Source organism: Eucyclogobius newberryi, unplaced genomic scaffold (genome assembly GCF_026437365.1).
Source record: "Eucyclogobius newberryi isolate DKJ021-1_F unplaced genomic scaffold, fEucNew1.0.hap1 SCAF_9, whole genome shotgun sequence".
Lineage (NCBI taxonomy): Eukaryota > Metazoa > Chordata > Actinopteri > Gobiiformes > Gobiidae > Eucyclogobius > Eucyclogobius newberryi.
This window is the reverse complement of record NW_027316532.1, coordinates 10,822,774-10,836,551: the sequence shown is the minus strand read 5'-3', so window position 1 is coordinate 10,836,551 and position 13,778 is coordinate 10,822,774. Positions and strand designations below refer to the sequence as shown.

Here is a 13,778-nt window from a genome sequence, read left to right as displayed (position 1 = left end):
AGTACGCCACTGTCAACTTCCTGTCTGTAGAAGCTGAATGTTGGTGGTTTGATGGACAAATCTGTGTAATCCCTCTTTCGTCCAGGAGTGTTCCAACATAGAAAAGGGCTCAAATGTAGACATCTGGACGTTTCCACTCTCATCCAAGAGTCATTCTCAATCTGTGGACCTGATCTCTGATCTCAGATAGTTATCTTACTCTGAGCTGAGTAAACCCTGCTCACCGGGCAGGACCCCTGCTTAAGTTTCACCTGAGCTTAATCCTTTTGATTTCCCTGACAGCCATGTAATTGGTTATAGCCATCGTATTGTTTGCTGTGTGCAGCTCCCTCATCACAGTGCCTGATTAGAATAATACTTACCTGAGTTATTTTCTGCCCATGGTCTCAAGATGCTGATGTATACTTCTGGTAAATTGAACCTTAAAAGGGCCTCCTTAACTCCTCTTTCCAACCAAATCTTCTCCCTGCTTAGAATCGTCACCTCATTGTCTTCAAAAAAGTGGTTTGTGGGACATCCAGTTATGGCTAGACACAAATTCAAAGCGCTTCTGCCAACATTTACCTTAAAATTCTCTGTTTTACCCACATAACCGCAAGAAACTAAGATGATGAGTAAGAGATGAGTAAACACAGAAAACACAAGGCAGGTAATGCATCTGGAGGACATAACTTTACAACAGGTGGCCCATACGTTGCGCAAAACGCAGCATGACATGGCGTCATTGAGAGCTGAGGTCAGAGCTGGGTAGAGTGGAAGCCGATATGCTGGACCTGAAGACAGGAGAAGGCTGTTGAGGCAAAGAAGCATATTTTGGAAAATATGGATGAGTTACAGGAGCTGGAAACTGAGGTAGTGAAACTGCAGATGGAGAACAAGAATAGGATTAAAACGGCAAGCAATGATAAGGTGGAATGGTGGTTCAGTGGGAAGGCTGCCCACCAACCCTGGCTTTATCCTATCCTTTATCCTCTATCCTCCTGTTGACTTTTTTTAGGCGTGGCCATGTTAATGTGGGGTGAGGGATAAGGCGTGGTCTTTATTGGCTTTTTTGTTGAGAACCACATAAAGAGAGTTTGTATCAAATTTCATTCAACGTTCAACATTTTCGTGTCCCATTTAACTTGGCAGGGAGCGCTGGAGAGCCTTTTTTTTTCAATGTTTAATCATTAAAATCCAACACTCAAATGCCTCATTGTCCAAATGCAACACGTTTGGAAAAGTTACAAAGATTTTCTGCTTTCAAAATTGCTGCTTCGTTAAGAGCTCGTTATGACAGACGTATCGAAATTGTTTTAACAACTTTTGACCCAACATTTGTCTTGATGATGCTGCCTCAGTTTAGTGACCGTCAAGGACAAGTTTGTTAAAATACGGAGACAGGATCTTGGTGTAAAGTTTGAACCAAAATGGCCGATGCTCTGTGTTAGCGCTACTGAGCCACCTTCACTGAAAATCTTACAGTTACAATGAGAATAATAATCCCTTACACCTCACTTTGAGACTAGTCGAAGCCTCTCACTTTCTCCACACTTGGTAAGCCAGCTATTGTACTTAATGGCTATTGTATTGCCATTATGCACCATTGGCCCTTCCCACCACCACAAACCAGATTCATACCAGGCAAAGTGAGTGAAGTGTCTTGCCTAAGGATCTGAGCCACTGCCACTCTAATTTAACTCCGCCCTCTGTTTGCTCCCATGATGCTTAGGTGTGGTACAATAACAAAGGATGGCACGCCATGGTGTCCTTTGTGAACGTGCTGAACAACGGCCTGCTCCGAGCCGGCCTGCCCCCGGGTCCTCAGAGGAGCACCCATGGGATCACTGTCTACAACCACCCGCTCAACCTGACCAAGGAACAGCTCACCGAGATGGCCATGTGAGCTCAGCCTTTCATTCCACAGCACAACTCAGAGCTTTAGAATGGCTTAGAAGTCATTCTGTTTATGATTTTAGGATAATGAAACCCAAAAAATGCAAATGACCCATGAACGTTTACTGAAGAGAAATAGGGACAATGAAAGACAAAAAGAAATGTGACGTTTATTGAGGTTGAAAAACAAAACATCAGAATTCTGTGAGGAGAAAATCTTAACTACCATAAATCTGGAAAAGAAGCCTGAACTTTAGACTTCCTGATTCCGGTCTAGTCTCACGCATTCACTGCACATTTAAAAATCTCTGTATCCCCAACATAACCTCAAGAAACAAGGAGCAAGAGATGAGTAAACATGGGAAAAACGGGGCAGGTAATGCTTCTGGAGCTAAACAATCTAAAATAATTCACCATTTCCTCGGTGGAAAAAAGACTAAAGCTAATGAAGCTAACATGGTTAACATGACCAGTGTGGCTCCCAATGGGCCCCCCCCTGTCCCTGTTGGAGATACCCTGGGCCCGTGCTTGCGTGGCGTGCAGCGTGGCGTGCAGCGTGGGGTGCAGCGTGGCGTGCAGTGTGGCGTGCAGCGTGCCGTGCAGTGTGGCGTGCAGTGTGGCGTGCAGCGTGGCGTGCAGCGTGGCGTGCAGCATGGCATGGCATCATTGAGAGCTGAGCTCGAAAGTGTAGACGCCCATTTAGCTGGCCTGAAGGTGGGAGGAGGCAGAGCAGCATATTTCAGACTTTATGGATGAGTTGTGGGAAATGAGAGCCAAAGCAGGGAAACTCTGCAGAGAACAAGACTATGAAGAGTAAGATCCTGGATTTGGAGTCCAGGTCCTGCAAAAATAATCTCAGCCTTGTCTGAGTCCTGAAGGGTGACGAGGTGGACAAGACTGAGGTCGTCCTCAAGAGGGGGCTCCTGGAACTTGTATCCGGGACAGGAATTGCGCTCCCTCCTATTACTATAGAGAGAGCATCTGGTCAAGCAAAACAGAATAAACATAAATGAACAGCCAGAAAGCGGAAATCCATCCATCCATCAATCTTCTGCCGCTTTATCCGGGGCCGGGTCGCGGGGGCAGCAGTCTGAGCAGGGACTCCCAGACTTCCTTCTCCCCAGCCACTTCCTCTAACTCCTCCGGGGGTATCCCGAGGCGTTCCCAGGCCAGCCGAGAGACATAGTCTCTCCAGCGTGTCCTGGGTCTTCCCCGGGGCCTCTTCCCGGTGGGACATGCCTGAAACACCTCCCGAGGGAGGCGCCCAGGAGGCCTCCGGAACAGATGCCCGAGCCACCTCAGCTGGCTCCTCTCGACGTGGAGGAGCAGTGGCTCTACTCCGAGCTCCCCCCGTATGACCGAGCTCCTCCCCCTATCTCTAAGGGAGCGCCCAGCCACACGGCGGAGGAAACTCATTTCGACCGCTTGTATCCGCGATCTTGTTCTTTCGGCCACTACCCAAAGCTCATGACCATAGGTGAGGGTAGGAACGTAGACCGACCGGTAAATAGAGAGCTTTGCCTTTCGGCTCAGCTCCCTTTTTACCACAACGGTCCGATGCAGCGACTGCATCACTGCAGCCGCTGCACCGATCCGCCTGTCGATCTCACGCTCCATCCTTCCCTCACTCGTGAACAAGACCCCGAGATACTTGAACTCCTCCACTTGGGGCAAGGACACCCCACCCACCTGGAGAGGGCAAGCCACCTTTTTCCGGTCGAGAACCATGGCCTCGGATTTGGAGGTGCTGATTCTCATCCCAGCCGCTTCATACTCGGCTGCAAACCGTCCCAGTGCATGTTGCAGGATGGAGCCATCAGGACAACATCGTCTGCAAACAGCAGAGATGAGATCCTGTGGTCCCCAAACCGGACACCCTCCGACCCCTCACTGCGCCTAGAAATTCTGTCCATAAAAATCATGAACAGAACCGGTGACAAAGGGCAGCCCTGGCGGAGTCCAACATGCACTGGGAACAGGTCTGACTTACTGCCGGCAATGCGAACACAGCTCCTGCTCCGGTCATACAGGGACCGGACAGCCCTGAGCAAAGGGCCCCGGACCCCGTACTCCCGGAGCACCCCCCAAAGGACACCCCGAGGGACACGGTCGAAAGCCTTCTCCAGATCCACAAAGCACATGTGGACTGGTTGGGTAAACTCCCATGAACCCTTGAGCACCCGATGGAGGGTATAGAGTTGGTCCAGTGTTCCACGACCGGGACGAAAACCACTCTGCTCCTCCTGAATCCGAGGTTCGACTATCGGTCGGATTCTCCTCTCCAGTACCTTGGAATAGACCTTACCCGGGAGGCTGAGGAGTGTGATCCCTCTGTAGTTGGAACACACCCTCCGGTCCCCCTTCTTGAACAGAGGGACCACCACCCCGGTCTGCCAGTCCAGAGGCACGGTCCCCGAACGCCACGCGATGTTGCAGAGACGTGTCGGAAATAAAACGTTAATTTAACATCCAAAGATGCACAATCATGGCACATTTAAATTAAAATTAAGGTCCCACTTGGTCCCAAGTCTTTCAAATTTTGGTTTCGGGAAAAATCACTGCTACTATGAAAGTGGTAAATGATATTATTGTGGCACTTGATAAGAAACAGTTCTGTGCTTCACTTTTTATAGATCTGTCAAAAGCTCTTGACACCGACCTGTAATCATCTGAACAGAACTCAATGCATTAGATCGGTTTTGGGGTCCCTCCTATTTATCTTGTAGGTCAATGACGTGGGTCAAAATGTCTCTGATGCATCTGACAGTTACTAACTGCTATGGAGCATCTCTTGCTCAGGCCATTGAAAACTGTCCAGCATTCACTTTTTCAATTAAAATTAGTCCTAAATGCTGAAAAAACTAGGCTAATGTTTTCAAATGATAAGAAGGTTCCTCAATCTTTTCCAGCTGGAAGCTGATATCATAGACGTGGTTCATGAATGCAGATACTGTGTCTTTATTGATGACTCCCTCACTTTTAAACTGCACATAGGAAAATGTAATTCAGTTCAAATTATAACTTAAACTTTTTTTTTTTCTTACATAATTGATAGTGTTTTTCTTAAGCACATTGTTACTGCAACTTTTTTTTTTTCTCACAGGGACAGAATAATTACACTTTTAGGTTTCCCATGTCATGTACATAAAGCTTCTATTCCCTGTTTAGGTTTGTAAAGATGTTGGTACAAGTCAGTCAGGGCCTGATAAGAAAAGTTCAAAAAACACAAGTCAAATACCAAAACAAATGTGAATTCAAGCCATTTAAAAATAATGACATAAATCTCGTGCAGGATGACGACCTCGGTGGACGTTCTGCTGTCCATCTGTGTCATCTTTGCCATGTCGTTCGTGCCGGCCAGTTTCGTGCTCTTTCTGATCGAGGAGCGGGTCAGTAAAGCGAAGCACCTGCAGATGGTCAGCGGAGTCCATCCCGTCCTCTACTGGCTCGCCAACTTCACCTGGGACATGGTGAGCAGCCCTGCCTTTGTTATCAGAGCCTGCACGTGCTCAGACCCTGTGGCATGTGTTCATAGAGATGAATAACTTAACGATACATTCAAGGCTAAACTCATGTATTTACAATAGATACATTGTTAAACAGGACGTACATTTTTCAAAGTTTCAAATCCAATTTTCCTAATTAGTAAAATCTTACATATTCACCACGGTTTGAGTTTTTGACTGTATAGATACGATGTACAGACACGATGTACAGACACGATGTACAGACACGATGCTGTGGTGAGTGTATTCTGGTCTGGTCAGTCTGCACGGGGGAGTGGCATGTGCACGGGGGAGTGGCATGTGCACTTCCACCTGAGTTCTCAAATCACCGAAAAATCGTCCATTGCCCCTTTAAACATCAGATAAATGGAAAAAGATGACATTCGGATTATATTTGGAAATTGACAAATTTCATAAACTTTGGACTAAATAGGACTTGACCATTGGACTTACTTTGCCTTAATTGTATTTATTATTATTTGTAATTATTATTATTTATTATTTATTTTATTATTATTATTTATATTATTATTTGCAAAAAAAAAAACACCCCAAAACACAAAGAGTCCATAAGCTCCTTACAGCTCACTTTCATTCAGTATTTTGAGCTCAGTCTGGAGCTAGCCTAGCATAGCATAGCCAATAGTTTCATGGCTGAATCCCCCTGTGGGACCAAGACAAACATAGCTGCCGACGAATGGTCCCATTAAAAAAATGTCCCACATCACATGCTAACGAGGCTAACACGGCTAGCTCTTCACCAGCCGACCCAGATAAAGAATCTCACAGTTATTCTGTCAGAAGAAGGAGAAAAGGTAACCCTGAATTGATTTGCGCTCATGATGTGTGAAATAAAAAGCAAAATGCAGCATGATATGGCATCGCTCAGAACGGAAATGAGTGCAATGGAGCAAACCGACTTGAACCGTTAGAAGGCGATATAAGGGAGCTGAAAGAGGGGGGAGTATGTATATCGAAGCTGAACAGCGTATTTCAGAAAATACAGACGAGCTGCAGACAATGAGTGCCGAGATGGATGTGATGCGGGCCCAGCTGCAGACAGAGAACATGAAGAGTAAGATCCTGGATATGAAGTCCAGATCATGTGGACCCAATCTTAGGCTGGAGGGTCTCGGAGGGAGAGGAAGGAGATGACCCGGAAAGTTTCTTGGAGAAGATCATTCCAAAGCACCTTGTAGGCTCTGGAGTTGAGTTCCCCCCGAGAGCACGTCGCCCGGGCAAACCAAAACCAGCAGATAATAAACCACGAGGTCTGATAATCAGGTTTCATAACAAACTTGTGAAGGAACGTGTCATAAAGGCTGCAAAAGTTAAAGGAGACCTCCAATACAAAGGCAAGCGCGTTTTCTTTAACCCCAGATCTATACGAGCAACGAGCAAAATCCCACCACATCTGTGAGGAACTGGGGCCAGAAGGAATGGACTTTCCTCCACCTTTTTGATCCTTTTACATGATCAGGTTTAGGGTTTGGTGCACGTTTTCAACATGAACCATTTTTGGTTTTCTATATTATCCTTTCATTTGTTTCCTGTTTCTTGTGTTTATATGTCGTGTTCGACCAGAGAGTTTAAAGCCAAATTATTAACGGCAAAATCAGTACAATCAACTCAATGGCATCGAAAGTTTTACAGGAAGCAAAATTTGACTTTAACGGCATATTGAACCGAATTAAGCGATTAAAAATTTTACTAAAATGAGAAAAGAAAGAATAGACATTATATATTTACAAGAGACTCATTTGACACTGAACATTAAAAAACAACCAAATACAAAAACAAATAAAAGAATCACATGTTTGGAGTGAATTCTGTTGGAAAAGTGTGACACTTTTTTTCTTTTCCCCATGTCAAGATCCTCATTATTTACAGGGAGATTCTAACTGTTGGGAAACTGTGGTGTGTGTTTTGGGACTGTCCAGATGCTTGGAAATATTGGACTGAAATCAACAAAGAGCTGTCCACTGTATTTGACATTGTTGTTCCATTTGATTTGAGACCTCTGCATTTGGGCCTTAGGGCTCCTGCCGTGGACACAATGGACAGATACATTTGGAGAATACATTTGGCAGCTGGAAGAAATGGGTTGATATTGTTTTCTGTGTATGTCCCGTGCTACTTATATTTTTTTGTTTTGCATATTGCTCTTGTCTCGTGTTCTTGTGTTTTATAGATTATTTTAGAAAATTTAGAAAAAAAAGCAAAGAAAATACATGGTTCACATTAATCAGCTCATTATTTGGCCGTTTGAACTGTTCCTGTTGCAATGCTCTGCAGCTTATGTTCTGTTGCTTTTATTGAACGTGTTTTCTATTAAATGTCATTATTGCATTTATACAGTTCCATCTGAGCTGCAGTGAGAGGCTTTACATGATCCACCAAACAGACCAGCTTTAAAGTGTTTATGTAGGTTCATTTAGGTTTAAAGCGTATGATGGTGAATGTTGTGGATGTTTGCAGATGAACTACAGCGTGTCAGCCACTATTGTGGTTTTCATCTTCTTAGCCTTCCAACAACAGTCGTATGTGTCTGAGACCAACCTGCCGGCCCTCATCCTGCTGCTTCTGCTCTACGGGTGAGACATCATACTCCTCATGTTTGAGAGAGATCTGCCCATTAGCTCTCCAGATGATGTAAAGATCTCACATCTCTGCATCTCTCTGTGCCCTGCAGGTGGTCCATCACTCCTCTCATGTATCCTGCCTCCTTTGTCTTCACCGTGCCCAGTACGGCTTACGTCTTCCTCACCTCCATCAACCTCTTCATCGGCATCAACGGCAGCATCGCCACATTCGTCCTAGAGCTGTTTGTTGACCAGGTACAAGCTTAGGTTTACATTCTTCTCTTGGGTCAACCCTCCTCTTGCTATTCATTCTACCATCAAGCTAGCTGCACTGGTCCCTGCGCGCTTAGTTACAAGTTCCACCTTTAGCTCCAGCTCCAGCTCCAGCTCCAGCTCCAGCTCTGGGTGGAACTTGATGGTGGAGATTGATCCAGTGATCATTGCGGCTTTACGGGAGAATACTGACAAGATTTTCAAGACAGTGGATGCAAAAATAGACGTGTCCTGGCAGAAATACGTGATTTTAAATCCACGAATGGCGAGCTGGACACCCGGGCTGTGGCGTTTAGGAGGAGGTCTCTGACCTGAGAGACACAGTCTCTACTTTACAAACCAGGTGCACGCTTTGATAGACAAATTGGATGATATTGAGAACCGAGAATGCCAATGTAATTTGTCTGTATTAAGACTGAGGGCTATGAGGATATGGAGAGCCAATCTCAAACTTCCAACAAAAACAGGGAGAATAAAGATGGGCCATTGCTCTCTGGCTCTGAAACCGGCTTCGAACCAGACTTAAGACCCATTATACTGAATCAGTGATGAGCAGCGTGTTAGGGCGGCATCCAGACGTCTTGCAGCGGGTCAACCCGGATCAACCAAACCCCAAATGTCTTTCTTCAACAACTACTCAGCGCAAGTGGACAACAAACGTAAAGCTTTTGATCCGGTGAAATCCCGCCTGAGAAAGAAGAACGTGAATCTGCTTCATCCTGAAATGCTGAGGATCAAGGTGAATGGGAAGATGAGAAGATTCACTTCAGTAGATGAGACTCAATGCAGGATTCGGGACATTTTCTCCCTTTATTATCTTTACTTCAATGAAAAGGACCTGGACTGTGCTGGAGACATGTATCTGTCCAGTGTGGGTCAGTATGTTCCACTTTTGGTCTGTGAATGCCCTCGTTCAGAGGCCTGAATGAGTGTATCTTCATGGAGAATCTTCACAGCGGACTGGAATACACAGTTCCAAGAGTTCCAAGAGTTTCCACATTTTTCCAGGCATCATCAGAGTCCTCTCTATGGGCCACATCGACAAATAACATTCTTCTTACCATTCTGATCGAAAAAGCTAAAAATGGCATATCTCTATCTGTAAGCATGTTACCGTAGCAACCTGACAAATACTGTCATTTACATGTGAATACATATTGATTTACATGTGTTTTGGTTTACAAGCAGTTTGAAAGGGATGAAAAAATTTACTTTGGCGTAGACGAATTAAATTTGGCACTAACATCCTTCACTAGGAAGGACCACAACCCCAGCTAAGATGAACAACACAAATGTAAAGAAATGTATGCAGTTTTGGGGCTTCTGACGAGAAGGCTGTAGCTCCCAGGCCTCGATACCCACATCTAGGACATAAATCAGAATAATAATTAGAAGGGAGGATCGGAGGGAGGGGCATGAAGTCACAAACACTTAAGATAACAAACTTATCTTCATTTCTTGCCCATCCAAACAAAAAAGCCTTTGACTTCATACCTCAAGCTGAAACCTCACAAATAATACCATAAACTTAAATGCTTTTTGGTTTACAGACATTTTAAACGGGATGAAAAAATTGACTTTTTATTATTATATTATATACTATACTTAAGTCTAGAAAAGATTTATGACCTTTTTTAATAGCCATGTAAAAGGACATATATCACATCATGGAGCTTATATCACGATGTGCATATTGCATTGTGATGTACCCAACCCTAACATCTAGTAATAGTAGTAATATTGTTTTTTTTGCGCAGCATCTGAATGAAGTGAACCGGATCCTGAAGAAGGTCTTCCTGATCTTCCCTCACTTCTGCCTGGGCCGAGGACTCATCGACATGGCCAAGAACCAGGCCATCGCCGACGCCTTCAACAGACTCGGTACAACTGCTGATCATGTCAAACTGTCTCCAGCTGGTTATACTTGCTTTAAAAGAACAGGACATACAGTTTGTAGAAGGGCTCAAGAGATAAAGAAGGTCTTCCTGATCTTTCAACCTTCTGCTTGGGCCGAAGACTCAATTAAATTAAATTACATTTATTTTTGTAACGCCCAAAATTACAACAGTTGTTGCCTCGAGGGCCAACAGTGAAAAACAGATGTTCATGGGGACAGTGAAGGTGAGATCAGACTCCCTCGGACGGTGGAGCTGGACACACTCAAGAGGAGATCCAGTTCTTTGAGGCAGATGAAGAACCGTTCATATGGAGTAGAGACAGTTGAGGAGCATCTGGATCCACAGGTCATCGATGCCTGTTCCACTCACGGAGAGGACGTGGGAGAAGAAGAAGGAAAAGTAATGATCAGATTTGCAAGAGAAATTAAATATTGAATATTGTTTGATATTAAAAGTAGTCAGAGGATAGTGCTCACTCTGCCAGCATAGTTGCTCCTAGGACGGTTAGTTTTAACCAATAACGAAAAAATGTCACAAGTTAATTCGGCCAAACCTGAGAACGCGCCATAGCAACCGCCTTGGTAACCGATGCTTTAACCGCTGTCACAAAATCAGTGACGTCAGACCAGTAACATGCTCTCATTGTTCTCGTTAAAGAGGCCGGAGAGTAGGATTTTAAATTTGATTCTAAACTCGACAGGAGCCAGTGAAGAGACTCCAGCACCTGCGTAATGTGCTCTCTTCTTTTAGTTCCTGCATATCATATTTTCTTATAATATTTTGTACACTGGGGAGGTTTCTAAAAGTGGAGATTGTAGAGAAGGCACAAGTTTTAATTGTGGACATATTTTCACTTGGTGAAAAAGAGGAGGGTTGGTCCCAAGAGGAAAGAAAGAAGTGTTTCCCATTTTTGAAATATCATAAACTACCAGTGTGTGGGCCCCTGGCTGTGTGAGTGCGTGAAAAGCTACTTTAATCAATATATAGAATGTTTAGACCGTGAGGCACAAATATGGACACTGGCTACACGGCTAAAATGAAACTATACTTAACATTCAAATAAAAACGTATGATAAACATCGATGTACTAAAGAAAAGGTGGATGTGTGTTTCAGGAGCCAAGCCACAGCTGAACCCTCTGGACTGGGACTTTGTGGGAAAGAACATGTTTGCGATGGCGGCTGAGGGACTCTTCTTCTTCATCTTCACCATCCTGCTGCAGTACAAGTTCTTCATCTGTTTCAGGTCAGCTTCAGTGTACTACCAAGTGTCTCCTAAAGCTGACATGTACTGAGTGTCCTTGTGCTCTTCAGGCCGTGGTGGTGGTGGTGGTCTGAGGTGGAGCTGCCTCCCCTGGGCCCAGAAGATGAGGACGTCTCCAGGGAGAGGGAAAGGATTAAGGCTGGGAAAGCTCAGAATGACACGCTCACCATGATCGACCTCAGCAAGGTACTCACAAGTGGTGGTACTCACTGGTGGTGGTACTCACTGGTGGTGGTACTCACTGGTGGTGGTACTCACAAGTGGTGGTACTCACTGGTGGTGGTACTCACTGGTGGTGGTACTCACTGGTGGTGGTACTCACTGGTGGTGGTACTCACAAGTGGTGGCTGGTGCATTATGGGCGATGGGGAGGCGCCCCTCTTATCAATCATGTAGATTTGTACAATTATACTAACATTAACATTGGGAATGTTACCACGGCTACATAACTGCTTCACTAATACATGAATGTGTCTGTCAACAGTACATTTCACAAAAACACAGCCTTCTTTGTTAGTTTCTGCTTTTAAACTCTGGGCCCCATTCAAACACTATTAAACAAACTCTCCAATCAAATCTTAAAGGAATTATAGAGGATTTTTGGCATGTAATCTGAGTCTCATTTCCTCGTGGCTTTGAAGGCTGAGTTGTTCTCCCACATGTCAATCATTCCTTGCGTCCTACTGCACACCTGCAGCCTACAGTTCCCAGGACAGCAGCAGGTTTCTCTGGCTGTGCATGTGTGGTTGGTGCGGTGTGTTTTTAGCGAGTTCCTTCAGTTACAGAACAAACATGACGACAGAGAAAGACTGTGCTTCAGCTCAGAAGAGACGTAACTCTGTGGAGACGAGAGATGATGCGGCGATCTGTTGTGCTAATGAACAAACGCACGTGTAGCAGCAAGGCTGTTGGGAGGCGGCCTCTCTGGAAGAACAGGAGGGTGGGGTTGATGCGCATTTTTAAAAAAGGTCGCTTGAGTTCTCAAATCGGCCAAAAATCTTCAATTATTCCTTTAAGATAATACGTCCTGATTCACCTTTCAGAATGTCTCTCAGTGATGTGCATGAGCTATTTATTATTTTACAGCCCATTTATGAACGTGTTACTCCTCTGCAGCTCACACTGTGCTGTTAACACCTGAGCGGCTACAAACTCCTGCTCCAGCTCCAGAATCACATGAAAACACAGACAAACAAAAGAAACAGCTTCAATAACGTCTGACAGGAGGTGAAAGAGATTTGTTTTTGTACTAGGAGAGTTTTGATGAACTTTTACTGTAAGAACCAGACGTTATGGGATTTTGCTGTTGTAGCATTGTTATGAGCTCATCTAATTCCCTGCTCAATAAAAATATCAGGACAGTCTGCGATGGCTTTGACTAAGATGTATTCTTGGACAATCAACTTTCAACAGAGAAAATAAGAATAACACAAACAATGGACTGAGCTTTCAGCAAATTACGCCTCGTGCAGTTCATCTCCCTCCAGCACCTCCAGATATCAATTAGTCCTATATTTTTCTTATATATATATATATATATATATATATATATATATATATATTCACGATTCAAGAACACTCCAGCGTAGATACATTGATTCCAATAATGTCAAGGTCCCTCCCTTGAAATAAGGGAATAAAGGGACGATGTCACATTGCTCAGGATCTTGCAGCTGTGAAAGCTGATGCCTCATCCATGTGCTATTTTTATTTTACCATCCAGTTTGAGCCTCAGTGTAGGGGGTTTAGCAAGCACATCAAGTCTATCCATGGCCTAGCACCAAAGTATATCTCTGAAATGTTACTGGCACATGAACCATCTATGAGGACCTCAGGGACCGGCCGGTGCCCGGGGTCAGGACCTAACATGGGGAATTAACATTTCAGTTTTACACAGTTGTTTGCGCTTCAAGGCAACTGCTCCATTTTGGGCATTAAAAAAATGTATTCAATTGAATAATTCTGGAACAATCTTCCTGAAGAAGTGACAGGTCTTTACTCTGAAAATCTTAAAATCTAGACTAAAACAGTTCTGTGCGTGAATGAAAGGATTTTTACCTGCACTCTTCTCTTTTGAAGTACATTTTATAATGACTATTTGAAATGTTCTATCTGTTTTTATTGCTTTGAATTTCTTGCATTGCCTCATGTCATTTTAAAATGTACAATTCCTTTGCATAAGTATCCAAAAGTATTTCAAAAGCAAGTCTTAGTTTATTTTTGTTTTTGCTTATTTAAATGGTCCCTTCTTTGCACTTTGCATTTTGAATCCTTTAGTTCATGTATTTCATGCCTTTTGCAGGTTTATAAAATGGGAAAGAAGCCTGCGGTGGATCGCCTGTGCTTGGGAATCCCACGTGGCGAGGTGAGACTTCTACAGT

The 13,778-nt window shown here is 44.2% G+C and overlaps 1 protein-coding gene across 1 annotated transcript in view; it reads left to right on the top strand.

The window, feature by feature from the left end:
* The window catches only part of abca7 (ATP-binding cassette, sub-family A (ABC1), member 7), a 74,499-nt gene that overhangs the window by 48,223 nt on the left and 12,498 nt on the right, over nucleotides 1-13,778 (top strand). Inside the window, exons 35-42 of the mRNA XM_072439311.1 lie at nucleotides 1,712-1,881; nucleotides 5,168-5,345; nucleotides 7,860-7,975; nucleotides 8,074-8,218; nucleotides 9,994-10,117; nucleotides 11,250-11,379; nucleotides 11,448-11,583; nucleotides 13,700-13,762. Of these exons, the coding sequence (XP_072295412.1) occupies nucleotides 1,712-1,881; nucleotides 5,168-5,345; nucleotides 7,860-7,975; nucleotides 8,074-8,218; nucleotides 9,994-10,117; nucleotides 11,250-11,379; nucleotides 11,448-11,583; nucleotides 13,700-13,762 (1,062 nt within the window). The remainder of the gene's footprint in view (nucleotides 1-1,711; nucleotides 1,882-5,167; nucleotides 5,346-7,859; nucleotides 7,976-8,073; nucleotides 8,219-9,993; nucleotides 10,118-11,249; nucleotides 11,380-11,447; nucleotides 11,584-13,699; nucleotides 13,763-13,778) is intronic.